Source organism: Chiloscyllium punctatum, chromosome 1, assembly GCF_047496795.1.
Source record: "Chiloscyllium punctatum isolate Juve2018m chromosome 1, sChiPun1.3, whole genome shotgun sequence".
NCBI lineage: Eukaryota > Metazoa > Chordata > Chondrichthyes > Orectolobiformes > Hemiscylliidae > Chiloscyllium > Chiloscyllium punctatum.
In genome coordinates, this window is record NC_092739.1 from 177,683,297 (window position 1) to 177,697,341 (window position 14,045).

Below are 14,045 nucleotides of genomic sequence, written 5' to 3' on the forward strand. Positions count from 1 at the left end.
TGGGGGTGGGGACACCCGCAACCCCACTGCCCTGTGGCCCAGCATTTCAACTCCCCCTCCCATTCTGCCGAGGACATGCAGGTCCTGGGCCTCCTCCATTGCTGCTCCCTCACCACCTGACGCCAGGAGGAAGAACGCCTCATCTTCCACCTCGGAACAGTTCAAATTCTGTTACGTGTGTCACAATTTGCACCAACTTTAATTCACCCATCACCCCATTCTCTTTTGAATTGCAAATTTTGAACTTCTTGTCCTGTTTCCAAGTTTCTCCATGGCCTAACTTTTCCTTATCTCTATGTCCTCCTCCAGTCCTACAACTCTGAGTCCCTAGTTTTGAGTACTTCATTAATATTCATTTTCTTTGTCTCTCAGTTTTTGGACTCTGTCCAAAACCTTCCTCTTGGCAAAACGTATTTTCACCTATCCTAAGTTCTCTGACTTTCCAGGTGAAGTGCCTTGGCTTGTACGTGTTTACATAAAACAGTCAAACTTTGCAAGAGGCTTGAACAAACCATATGGAAACCCATTTTGTGCAGGGCATTGGTGTGGACACGACAGTCTGTGAATTTCACAAACTGATCACTGAGGAGACGCAGTAACTAAGTTGCAAATTCTGGGCATTGTAATGTAACAGAAACATCACTGACAATGTAAATTGTTCAGAACAATGGGTTTGTTCCTGAGTCTCTCACTCTCAGTTCTAAACTGGTGCTTGTTGTATGCTTAACGTCCTACATCAGACAACAGGGAAACAAAAGTACATGGGTCTGAGCATGAAACACCTCTCACTGAAGTAACAAAGTGGACTTACTGTGCTCACCAATATAACACAATGTTCCCCAGTGTTTCTCAAGGGAATGAAGGTCAGTCAGCAACATGTCATGGGGGAAAAGCCGTCGTAACCGAGTACATGAACATTCAGTATGTGCTTGTATTTGGGTAAAGGAGCTGCTAGGCAGGAGTCTCAGGAAAATGTTGTAGTGGTGATGAGAGGGAGAGAAAGAATGACAGAGTTAGAGACCCCTCTCCCTTCAGCAGCAGATCCAGTGCTCTCTTTTCGCAGACCCACAGAAATGGGCGTATCAAGGGAGGCCACTCATCCATCATGTCTGTATCTGCTCTTTAAAAGAACAACTCAGTTTGTCTCATTTCACTCCTTCTCCCTCTCTTCCAGCCTTACTCATCTTTCCTTCCAGTTATTTATGATATTTACTGTGGCTTCTGTTTCCACTGTCCTTTACTCATTGTGTCAGAGAGGCTTCTCACCTCACCTGTTTCTATGAGAAAGTGAGGACTGCAGATGCTGGAGATCAGAGCTGAAAATGTGTTGCTGGAAAAGCGCAGCAGTTCAGGCAGCATCCAAGGAGCAGGAGAATCAACGTTTCGGGCATGAGCCCTTCACCTGTTTCTATACCCACTTTCCTTGCGGACAGTGCTTTTGGCTGAGGTTTACAAACACTGCAGTCATCATATCAGTGTCCTTTCTCAAACCAATGTTCATTGGTGACGTGATCTGTTGCTGCATCTTTCCTTTATGGTCTTTGAGTTGTCCCTCTAGCCCCGACAGGAATTCAGACAATTCCCCTGTCCTCTGCAGAGCCCAGTAAGTTCCCCTTATCCAGTGAAGCAGTTTGGGCAGGATGAGGGGAAGTGGGTACGGTGCATGCTCTATCAGAAATGTACAGAAAGTCAAAACTGATCTCTGTACATTTTGTATTTGTCCTGTAGAAGTGTACAGTGTCTCGGCAGAATGTACTGTCGTCAGATTACTAGGTCCCAACTTGTTCATTCCTGTCTCTTTTTCAGGTTTCCTCTTTCAGCCTGAATATGGCTAAAGCTGTTACAAAGTTATTTCTGACATGAATCACACAATGACACAGATTCAGAAACAAGCTGAGACACAGAGAGATTGAGAGCACAAGCATAGAGAAACTCAAAAGGGAAAGAGAGATTGATGAGGAGGTCAGGCAGGAAACTGTGTTAACACAGAGACAGAACTTTGAAGTGGAGAGCAGAGAGTTGTCATCATTTACAATGTCCGCCTGCAATGTGTGTTTGGTGTTTCTGATCTGGTGCCAAGTTTTAAATCTTTCAGCAGCAGAGAATGAAGAATCTGCCGTTGACAATGGGAACCGTGGAAATGGAACTGTGTTCACTGTCCCCCGTAACAGACCCACCAGTCATTCACCAGGAGCTGGCTGGGAGACCAAGCTTAAAGGAGCTACTTCACGTAGACAAGGAACTGCTTCAGGTGAGGAAGATCAGTCTGGATAATCTTTCCAGTGTTGTCACCTTTTCACAATTCTGGAGAAAACTGTGCAAGGAAGGAAGGGCTTGATATACCTTTTCAGGGTAATTGAGGTATTTTATCACTGCTCAAAAGGTCCATGATGAGCACTATTAAAGTCAAACAACAAAGGCATAGACCAGAAAGCACAGCACGGGTATTCCAGTAGTAATAAAACATAGTTATTTTTCAGGTTATAAAAGGATACTGCTCGGCTATTAAATAAAGTTTAACATGATCTGACTTATCATCTCGGCAAGGGGGTCAGACCTGCAAGGGAGCATGATTCTTTGGCAGCAATAAAGGTTAGTTTAAACCTACCATCCAGGAGGTGAAGGGTTGTATTTTTGAGAGGGTGCATTCAGATTACATTCAGAAAAATATCAAACAGTGACATCACAGGAAAGTCATGACTTGATTCATTGCTCAGCAAATACTGTTGGGGACTTTGTTTCAACTTCAGATCTTTTGGGAAATACTACGTGCTGCATTAACACAGGGAAAGAAAAACAAACCCCTCACCCACCCATGCAACTGTCTTCTTCTTCATTCAGAGAATCTGGGTGACGCTGATTGAGCCAACATTTATTGATTATCCCTGGTTGCCCTTGAGAAGGTGATGGAGAGCTGTTCCAGTTCTGAATGACCGTCTCTCCTTCTGTTACCTTTGTTTCTACGACACCAGTTTTGCTGGGCTCATTGATATCACACTTGATCAAACAGATTGCAAATTTCAATAGATTTCACCTCACCTCTGGGATTTATGTCTCAACCAAGGCTGTAATGAGGTTGGTTGCTGAGTGACCCTGAAGTTTTATATTCTTCATTCACGGATGAGGGCATTTCTGGCTGGGCCAACTATATTGCTGTGGGTCAGAAGGCAGACCAGGTAAAGGAGAGCACTTTAATTCCTTAAAGGACATTAGTGAATCAGATGAGCTTCTACAACAACTAACACAAGACACTTAATTCCAGATTGTTAAGGTGAATTCACATTCTACCATCTGCCATGGCAGGATGTGAACCCAGGTCCCCAGAACAATCCCTGAGTCTCTCAATTAATAATCTACTGATAATACCACAAGGCCATCACTCTGCTGCTGATCAGTTGCTGTTTGATAGCACTGTCAATGACACCCTGCATCACTTTAATCATGACTGAGAATAGACTGATGGGACGGTAATTGGCCGGGTTGGATTTGTACTATTTTTGTCCGAGCGAATGTTGTGCCCTTATTCAAGAAGTGTCACAAAGAAAAACCTAGCAACCATAGATCAGTAAACTTAACAGCTATGGTTGATTAGAGTGGTGCTGGAAAAGCACAGCAGGTCAGGCAGCATCTCAGGAGTAGGAAGATCGACATTTTGGGCAAAGTCCTTCATCAGGAATGAAGTGGGGAGCCTCGGGGTGGGGGGAGGGGGTGTGTGGAGAGATAAAATTCATCTCTCCTTCTACCCTCCCCCCTCCCCCACCAAGGTTCTAAGTTTGTGAATGGATGGATAGAGTGGAAAGTGTCAGGTAAACAGGGTGGAGGGTCTAATTACTGGGGGACACAGGTTTAAGGTGTGGGGCGGGAAGTTTAAAAGAGATGTGTGAGGCAAATATTTTGCACAAAGGGTGGTAAGTGCCTGGAACGTGCTGCCAGAGGAGAGAGTGAAAGCAAATGGACCAATACATGAATAGGAAGGGAACACAGGGATATAGTAATTTCCACCCTGGGAAAAGGTTTCCAGCTATCTACTCTATCTATGTCTTGCATCATCTTGTACTCCTCTATCAAGTCACCTCTCATCCCTCTTCACTTCAATGAGAAAAGCCTGAGCTCCCTCAACCTTTCTTCATAAAACACGCCGTCCATCCCAGGCAGCATCCTGGTAAATCTCCTCTGCACCTTCTCTTAGCATTCCACATCCTTCCTACAATGAGGTGACCAGAACTTGTGGGCGGCACGGTGGCACAGTGGTTAGCACTGTTGCCTCACAGCGCCAGAGACCCGGGTTCAATTCCCGCCTCAGGCGACTGACTGTGTGGAGTTTGCACGTTCTCCCCATGTCTGTGTGCGTTTCCTCCCACAGTCCAAAGATGTGAATTGGCCATACTAAATTGCCTGTAGTGTTAGGTAAGGGGTAAATGTAGGGGTATGGGTGGTTTGCGCTTCGGCGGGGCAGTGTGGACTTGTTGGGCCGAAGGGCCTGTTTCCACACTGTAAGTAATCTAATCTAATCTAAGAACTGGACACAATATTCTAAGTGTTGTCTAACCAGGGCTTTATAGAGCTTCAGCATAACCTTGTGGCTCTTAAAATCAATCCCCCTGTTAATGAAAGCCAACACACCATACGCCTTCTTAACAACCCTATCATCTTAGATGGCAACTTTGAGAGATCTATGGAGGTGGACTCCAAGGTCATTCTATTCTCCACACTGCCAAGAATCTTAACATTAAACCTGTAATCTACATTCAAATTCGACCTTCCAACGTGAATGACTTCACACTTTTCAAGGTTGAACACCATCTGCCAGTCCAGCGCTGCATCTGTCAATGTCCACTGCAACCTACAAATGCCCTCCACACTATCCACAACTCCACCAACCTTTGTGTCTTTGGCAAACTTACTAACCCACCCTTCCACTTCCTCATCCAAGTCATTTATAAAAATCACAAAGAGCAGAGGTCCCAGAACAGATCCCTGTGAACACCATTGGTCACTGAGCTCCAAGCTGAATACTTTCCACCAACTACCACCCTCTGTCTTCTAGGGCCAGCCAGTTCTGTATCCAGATAACCAGATTTTCCTGTATCCCATGCCTCCTTACTTTCTGCATGAGCCTACCATGGGGAACCTTATCAAACACCTTGTTAAAGTCCATATATATCACATTCACTGCTCTATCTTCATCAAAGTAGTTTGTCTCATCCTCAAAGGATTCAATAAGGCTTGTGGGGCATAACCTGCCCCTCCCAAAGCCATGCTACCTATCTATAATCAAGCTATGCTTTTCTAAATAATCATTAGTCCTGTCTCTCAGAATTTTCCCCAATAATTTGCCCAACGCAGATGTAAGACTGACTGGTCTGTAATTCCCAGGGTTGTCCCTATTCCCTTTCTTGAATAAGGGAATAACATTTGCCTCTCTCCAGTGGGTTACCACAATGCTGTATTTAATGGCATTGTCATTCTGCCCTGCCTGATAGGAAGGAGAGACTGAACAGAGATTTAGCAGAGAAAGGTGAACCTGTAAGGGAACAGAGTCTTCATACTCACCAGGTCGACTGTGTTGGCAATGTCAATCATTCTTCGCACTACAGCTCCTCGGTTACTGTCCATATTCTGATACTGGAAGGAAACAGAATGGTTGGTGCTGATTCAGTGAACCAAACAGACCAATTCAGACTCCCCATGATCACACACACCCTCCACTGCTCTCCAAACACTCCCCAAAGTTGTGTGGAGTCCTCATAATCCTTTCTGACTTCTTTACAGTGGGAGGGTTAGAGAGCACAGGCTGAGGCCATTCACCTAACCTGCCAGTGCTGTACCTGTGGAGGAGCTCTCCTGTTAATATCACGTTCCTGCTCTGCCCCCATAGCCTGACATTGTTTCCTCCCCCTCACATATTTGTTCAGCCCTTCTTTTGAAACTGTAACCACGTTCAAGCCTACGGGAAATTGGGAGTAGTGCAGGTAATATTGTGTATTTTAGTGATGCAGATTTGATGGGCTGAAAGGCCTCTTCTCTACTACACCCTTTCAGACACTTCACATACAAGCACAAAGCAATCGAGATGAAGATTGTCATGAGAGGGGAATGCCTGAACTTCAAAAAGTGATGATTAACATAAATGAATCACCAAGGTTCAAAGACATTGGGCCAGATTTTGCAAGGATTGTCTGTTCCTTCCTTACAGGTGAAGATGGAGGTTCATATATTTCCCAGATTCCAATCAAGATTCCTTCAAAAATGTGGAGATTACTTTAAATCGGAGAGTTCCTTTAGTGCAAAACCTTGGCTAATTTTGACCACAGCGTTTGCTGTAATCTAGGAGTTGAATGTCTTGCAGTACAGAAATTACCACTTTGGCACATGTTGTGAGAAGAAATAAATAAAGTGATTTTCGGCCCCTTATCAAAGGAAAGAAATAATGGCATTGGAGGCAGTGCAGAGAAGGGGCACTGGGTATGAAGGTACTAACCTTCGAAGCTCTGATGAAGAAGCAGCACTTCAAAAGCTAGTGCTTGAAAATATGACTATAACCTGGTGTTGTGTGACTTTTAATTTTGTCCATCCAAGACCAACACCAGCTCCTACAAATCATGGATATAAAAGGGCTGTCTTCTGAGTTATAGAGATGTACAGCACGGACACAGATCCTCTGGTTCTACTCATCCATGTTGAACAGATATCCTAACCTGATCTTGCCCCACTTACTAGCACTTGGCCCATATTCCCCCCAACCCTTCCTATTCATATATCCATCCAGATGCCTTTTAAATGGTGTAATTGTGCCAGCCTCCACCACTTCCTCTGGCAGCTCATTTCATACAGGCATCACCCTCTGCGTGAAAAAGTTACCCCTTAGGTCCCTGAAGTATCTTTTCCTTCTCACCGTAAACCTCTCTGCCCTCTAGTTCTGGACTCCCCTGCCCCAAGTAAAGACCTAGACTATTTATCCTATCCATGCCCCTCATGATTTTATAAACTTCTATAAGGTCATCCCTCAGCCTCCACGCTCTGGGGAAAACAGCCCCAGTCTATTCGGTCTCTCCCGAAAGCTCAAACCCTCCAACCCTGGCAACATCCTTATAAATCTTTTCTGAACACTTTTCAAGTTTCAAACATTCTTCTGATAGAAATGAGACCAGAATTGCACGCAATATTCCAAAAGTGGCCTAACCAATGTCCTGTGCAGCCGCAACATGACCTCCTAACTCATATATCCATTCCTGATGAAGGACTTTTCCCTGAAATGTCAATTTACCTGCTCCTTGGATGCTGCCTGACCTGCTGTGCTTTTCCAGCAACATTCTAATCTTGACTCCTTTACTCAATATTCTGACCAAAAAGGAAAGCATACCAAACGCCTTCTTCTCTATCCTGTCTACCTGTGACTCTGCTTGATTATATTGGGCCTATACATATTAAAATAGAAATTGATGAGATGTGATCTAATTGAAACATAAAAATTCCTCAGGGCCTCAGAACAAGGGGTTGAACATTGAAGACAGAGACGAAGAGGAATTTCTTCTCTCAGAGGCAAATGAACCTGTGGAATTCTTTACCATAAAAGGCTGTCATGGATGTGTTATTAAGTCTATTCATGGATGAAATGGATTTTTAATGTTACAGTTATCGAGTTATGCAACATGAAAACAGACCCTTCAGTCCAACTTGTCCACACTGACCGGACATCCCAGTTGCTAGCATCTGGTTCATATCTCTCGCATTCAGATATCCATCAGGATGCCTTTTAAATATTGTAATTGTACCCACTTCTACCACTTCTTCTGGCAGCTCATTCCATGCATGCACACCCTCTACATGAAAAAGTTGCCCCTCAGGTCCTTTCTTAAATCTTTCCTCTCTCACCTTATTTTGACTTGATTTATTGTCTCGTGTGGAAGAAAATGAGCACTGTCGATGTTGGAGATCAGAGTCAAGAGTGTGATCCTGGAAAAGCACAGCTGGTCAGGCAGTATCTGAGGAGCAGGAAAATCAACGTTTCCCGCATAAACTCTTCATCAGGAATGAGGCTCATGTACCTAGGTACAATGAAATGCTTTGTTTTGCGTGCAGTACAGGAAGATCATACCACGCAAAATTTATCATGGTAATAGAATAGAGCCAAATATGCAATGTTACGGCTGCAGACAAGATGCACAAAGAAAGATATCAACTTTACATTTTAAATTTGTGAGGTCCATTCAGAAGTCTAGTAGCAGGAGGGAAGAAGCCATACTTGAATCTGTTGGTATGTGTTTTTAAGCTTTTGTATCTTTTGCCCAACTGAAGTAGTTAGAAGAGATTATAACCAGGATAGGCATGGTCTTGATTATGCTGGTTGCCTTCCCTGTGCAGTAAGAAAGTGTAGATGGAGTCAATGGATGGAAGGCTGGCTTGCATGATGGACTGGGTTGTATTCACAGCTCTGTAGTATCTTATGCTTCTAGGCAGAACAGTTGCCATTAAACCTGTGCTGTCCAGTTTTGGACTCCCTGACCCTATGAAAAAGACCTTGGTTTTTCACCCTATCCATGCTCCTCGTGAGTTTATGAACTTCTATATAGTCACCTCTCAGCCTCTGACACTGCACAGAAAAAAGCCCCAGCTTATTCAGCCTCTCCCTATCATTCAAACCCTTGAATGCCAACAGCATTCTTATAAATCTTTTCTATAATCTCTCAGATTTAACAACATCCTTCCGTAAAAGGACAACTAGATTTGTACCCAGTACTCCAAAAGTGGCCTCGCTAATGTCTTGTGCTGCGATGGCATGATATCCCGACTCCAATCAATGCACGAAGCAAAGGCAAGCATACCAATTGTCTTCTGCACCACCTTGTGTCACCACTTTCAAGGAACCTGACACCTGCACCTCTAGGTCTCTTTCTTCGGGAACACACCCCAGGGCCCTATCATAAAGTATGTTAGTCCTGCTCTGATTTGCCACACCAAAATACCGCATTTGTTTAAATTAAACTCCATCTGCCATTCCTTGGACCATCAGCCCATCTGATTAAGCTCCTGTTGTCTGAGATAACCTTCTTCACTGTCCACTAAATCACCTCATTTGGTCTCATGTGTAAACTCATTAATTGTACCTCTTATATTCGCATCCACAAAAAGCAGTGGACACAGTACGGATCCTTGTGTCACACCACTAATCACAAGCCTCTCGCCCAAAAAAAGCAATCCTCTGTCACCATCCTCTGTTTCCTACTTTCAAGTGAATTTTGTATCCAATTGGCTAGCTCTGCCTGGGTCCCATGTGATTGACCCTTACTAACCATTCTACCATGTGGATCTCATCGAACAATTTGCTGAAGTCCATATGTGCAACTTCTACTGATCTGCCTTCATCAGTCATCTTTGTCACTTCTTTCAAACACTTACACTTGTCAGACATGATTTCCCACACACACTATCCCTCAACAGTCAAGATTAGAGTGGTGCTGGAAAAGCACAGCAGGTCAGGCAGCATCCAAGGAGCAGGAAAATCAATATTTCTGTCATTAGCCCTATTCCTGATGAAGGGCTTTTGCCCGAAATGTCGATTTTCCTGCTCTTCGGATGCTGCCTGACCTGCTGTGCTTTTCCAACACCACTGTATTCTAGACTCTGATTTCCAGCATCTGCAGTCCACACTTTTGCCTAACGTCTATATTAGGTAAATTACTTGTGAAGATTCTGAGAAATAGGATAAACATGCATTTTGAAAGACAGGGTTTGATTAGGAGTAGTCAGCTTGGTGCATGGGAAATCATGCCTCAAAAATTTGTTAGAGTTCTTTAATGAAGTGACCAGCAGGGTTGATGAGTAGACAGAGTTGATATGGATTTCAGTAAGGCCTTTGGTAAGGTTCCACATGGTAGGCTGCTCTGAAAGGTTACCACGATGTGGAGGTGCCGGTGTAGGACTGGGGTGGCTAAAGTTAAAAATCACACAACACCAGGTTGTAGTGAAAAGGTTGAAACTATAACCTGGTGTTGTGTGATTTTTAAACTGGAAGAAGTTAGGTCGCATAGAATTCAGGAGGAGCTGGCAATTTGGATACTCAGTTACCTTGATGGGAGGAAGCAGATGGTAATAGTGGAAGGTGCTTGTCGGACTGGAGGCCTGTGACTAGTGGAGTGCCTCAGGGATTGATGCTGGGCCCACTGCGGTTTGTTGTCGATATTAATGATTTGGATGAGAATGTACAAGACAAGATTAATAAGTTTGCTGATGATACTAACATATTAACATAAACAGTGATGAAGGTTCTCAGAAATTTCAGCAGGACCTTGATCAGCTGGGGAAATGGGCTGAGAAATGGCAAATGGAGTTTAATATAGATAAGTCTAAGATCTTGCATTTTGGACAGTCATATCAAGGTAGGTGATTCATGGCAAATGGTGGGGCCTTAAGGAGTATAGTGGAACAGAGGGACCTTGGAGTTCAGGAGCACAGTTCTCTGAAAGTGGAGTCCCAGGTACACAAGACAGTGAAGAAGGCTTGTGGCACACTGGCCTTCATCAGTCAGGGCACTGAGTAGAGAAGTTGGGAAGTTATGTTGCAGCAGTACAGAATGTTGGTGAGGCCACATATAGAGTATTGAGTTCAGTTTTGGTCTCCTTTCTATTGGAAATATGTTATTAAACTGGAAGAGTGCAAAAGAAATTTACAAGGATGTTGGCAGGACTCAAGAGTCTGCATTATAGGAAGAGGTTGGACATTCGGAGCTTTTCTTTCAAGCGTAGGAGACTGAGGGGTTCTTATGTGTCTGAGATCATGAGTGGCAGAGATAGAGTCAGAAGATGTACAGCATGGAAACAGACCCTTTGGTCCAACCTGTCCATGCCAACCAGATATCCCAACTCAATCTAGTCCCACCTACCAGCACCTGGCCCACATCCCTCCAAACCCTTCCTATTCATATACCCATCCAAATGCCTCTTAAATGTTGCAATTGTACCAGCCTCCACCACTTCCTCTGGCAGCTCATTCCATAGTAGTACCACCCTCTCAGTAAAAAGGTTGCCTGTTAGGTTGCTTTTATATCTTTCCCCTCTCACCCTAAACCTATGACCTCTAGTTCTGGACTCCCTGACCCCAGGGAAAAGACTTAGTCTATTTACCCTATCCATGCCCCTCATAATTTTGCAAAACTCTATAAGGTCACCCCTCAGCCTCCGTCGCTCCAGGAAAAACAGCCCCAGCCTATTCAGCCTCCCCCTATAGCTCAAATCCTCCAACTCTGGCAACATCATGTTTCAGAGCTGAAAATGTGTTGCTGGAAAAGCGCAGCAGGTCAGGCAGCATCCAAGGAACAGGAGAATCGACGTTTCGGGCATAAGCCCTTCTTCAGGAATGAGGAAAGAGTCTAGACATCTTTCCAATAGGAAGGAGACCAGAATTGCATGCAATATTCCAACAGTGGCCGAACCAATGTCCTGTACAGCTGCAACATGACCTCCCAACCCCTGTACTCAATATTCTGATCAATAAAGGAAAGCATACCAAACGCCTTCTTCACTATTCTATCTACCTGTGACTCCACTTTCAAGGAGCTATGAACCTGCACTCCAAGGACTCTTTGTTCAGCAACACTCCCTAGGACCTTACCATTAAGTGTATAAATCCTGCTAAGATTTGCTTTCCCAAAATGCAGCACTTCACATTAATCTGAATTAAACTCCATCTGCCACATCTCAGCCCATTGGCCCAACTGGTCAGGATCCTGTTGTAATCTGAGGTAACCCTCTTCGCTGTCCACTAAACCTCCAAGTTTGGTGGCATCTGCAAACTTACTAACTGTACCTCTAATGTCGCATCCAAATCATTTATGTAAATGACAAAAAGTAGAGGACCCAGCGCCGATCCTTGTGTCACTCCACTGGTCACAGGCCTCCAGTCTGAAAAACAACCCTCAACCACCACCCTCCGTCTTCTACCTTTGAGCCTGTTCTGATTAGATTAGATTACTTACAGTGTGGAAACAGGCCCTTCGGCCCAACAAGTCCACACCGCCCCGCCGAAGCGTAACCCACCCATACCCCTACATCTACATCTACATCTACCCCTTACCTAACACTACGGGCAATTTAGCATGGCCAATTCACCTGACCTGCACATCTTTGGACTGTGGGAGGAAACCGGAGCACCCGGAGGAAACCCACGCAGACACGGGGAGAACGTGCAAACTCCACACAGTCAGTCGCCTGAGGCAGGAATTGAACCTGGGTCTCAGGCGCTGTGAGGCAGCAGTGCTAACCACTGTGCCACCGTGCCGCCATTCTGTATCCAAATGGCTAGTTCTCCCTGTATTCCGTGAGATCTAACCTTGCTAATCAGTCTCCCATGGAGAACCTTGTCGAACGCCTTACTGAAGTCCATATAGGTCACATCTACTGCTCTGCTCTCATCAATCTTCTTTGTTACCCCTTCAAAAAAACTCAATCAAGTTTGTGAGACATGATTTCCCATGCACAAAGCCATGGTGACAATCCCTAGTCAGTCCTTGCCTTTCCAAATACAGGTACATCCTGTCCCTCAGGATTCCCTCCAACAACTTGCCCACCACCGAGGTCAGGCTCACCGGTCTATAGTTCCCTGGCTCGTCTTTACTGCCCTTCTTAAACAGTGGCACCACGTTTGCCAACGTCCAATCTTCCGGCACCTCACCTGTAACTATCGATGATACAAAAATCTCAGCAAGAAGCCCGGCAATCACTTCTCTAGCTTCCCACAGAGTTCTCGGGTACACCTGATCAGGTCCTGGGGATTTATCCACCTTTAACCGTTTCAAGACATCCAGCACTTCCTCCTCTGTAACCTGGAAATTTTGCTAGATGTCACCATCTATTTCCCTACAGTCCCGGGCAGCCGGGAAGGAAAGCAGTGAGTATATAAATCAGGAAGGCGGCTAAACCCGAGATTCTACACCTGTAGTATCTCCCACCCACCCTCCTCCTCTAACTTCCTTAACTACACTGGGTTTTTTTAAGGTAAGGATTTTCTATTTCTTTACCAGTGACTGGTTAAAAATTTACTTTGTTTTTGTGTGTGTATATAATATATATATATAAATTCTTTTTTAGGAAAAGACTATAGCAGAGAGGTGTCAGAAAGTATTCTAACTCAAACTTGTACAAAGTAACTAAGTAATTAATTAACTAAGCAGAGTTGGCTGGGCAGGTGATGTGCTGTCGCTGTATGATGTGGGAGCTGGCTGATCCCATTGTGAACGGCAGTGACAACATCTGCAGCAAGTATCAGTTGCTGGAAGAACTCCGGATCAGAATTGATGATCTGGAAGCTGAGCTTCAAACAGTGCAGCGCATCCGGGATGGGGGAGAGTTACCTGGACGCTTTGTTTCAGGAGGCAGTCACACCTGGGAGATTAAGTAATTCACATTCAGCTAGTGATCAGGCTCATCAGAGTGTGACTGTAAGTGAGGCAGGTAGGGGGAACCTGAGTTCAGGAGTGCAGGAGCCTCAGCCCTTAACCTTGTCCAACAGGTACGAGATTCTTGCTCCCTGTTCGGATGAGGAAAAGGGCTCTGGACAGGATGAGCCAACTGACCAAGGCACCATGGTGCAGAAGGCCATTCAAGAGGGGGGAGTTAATAGACAAGTAGTGGTTATAGGGGATTCTATAATTAGGGGGACAGATAGTATCCATTGCAAGTCGGATCGGGAGTCTCGCATGGTGTGTTGCCTGCCCGGTGCCAGGGTGCGGGACATCTCCGACCGGCTTGAAAGGATATTGGAGCGGGAGGGGGAGGATCCAGTTGTTGTGGTCCACGTTGGTACTAACAACATAGGCAAGACTAGGGTGGAGGACCTGTTTGGGGATTACAAAGCACTAAGCAGGAAATTGAAGCACAGGTCCTCAAGGGTCTTAATCTCTGGATGACTGCCCGAGCCACATGCCAATTGGCACAGGGACAAGAAAATTAGGCAAGTAAACACGTGGCTGAGGGATTGGTGTGGGGATTCAGTTTTGGAACAGGGGGGATCTGTACCGTTGGGACGGTCTCCACCTGAACCGATCAGGT

The 14,045-nt window shown here is 45.0% G+C and overlaps 1 protein-coding gene across 1 annotated transcript in view; it reads left to right on the forward strand.

Annotated features, from left to right (window-relative positions):
* Positions 1-2,034: 2,034 nt before the first annotated feature.
* Positions 2,035-14,045, forward strand: part of LOC140480825 (disintegrin and metalloproteinase domain-containing protein 12-like) — a 241,911-nt gene continuing 229,900 nt past the window's right edge. Inside the window, exon 1 of the mRNA XM_072576274.1 lies at positions 2,035-2,251. Within this exon, the coding sequence (XP_072432375.1) occupies positions 2,035-2,251 (217 nt within the window). The remainder of the gene's footprint in view (positions 2,252-14,045) is intronic.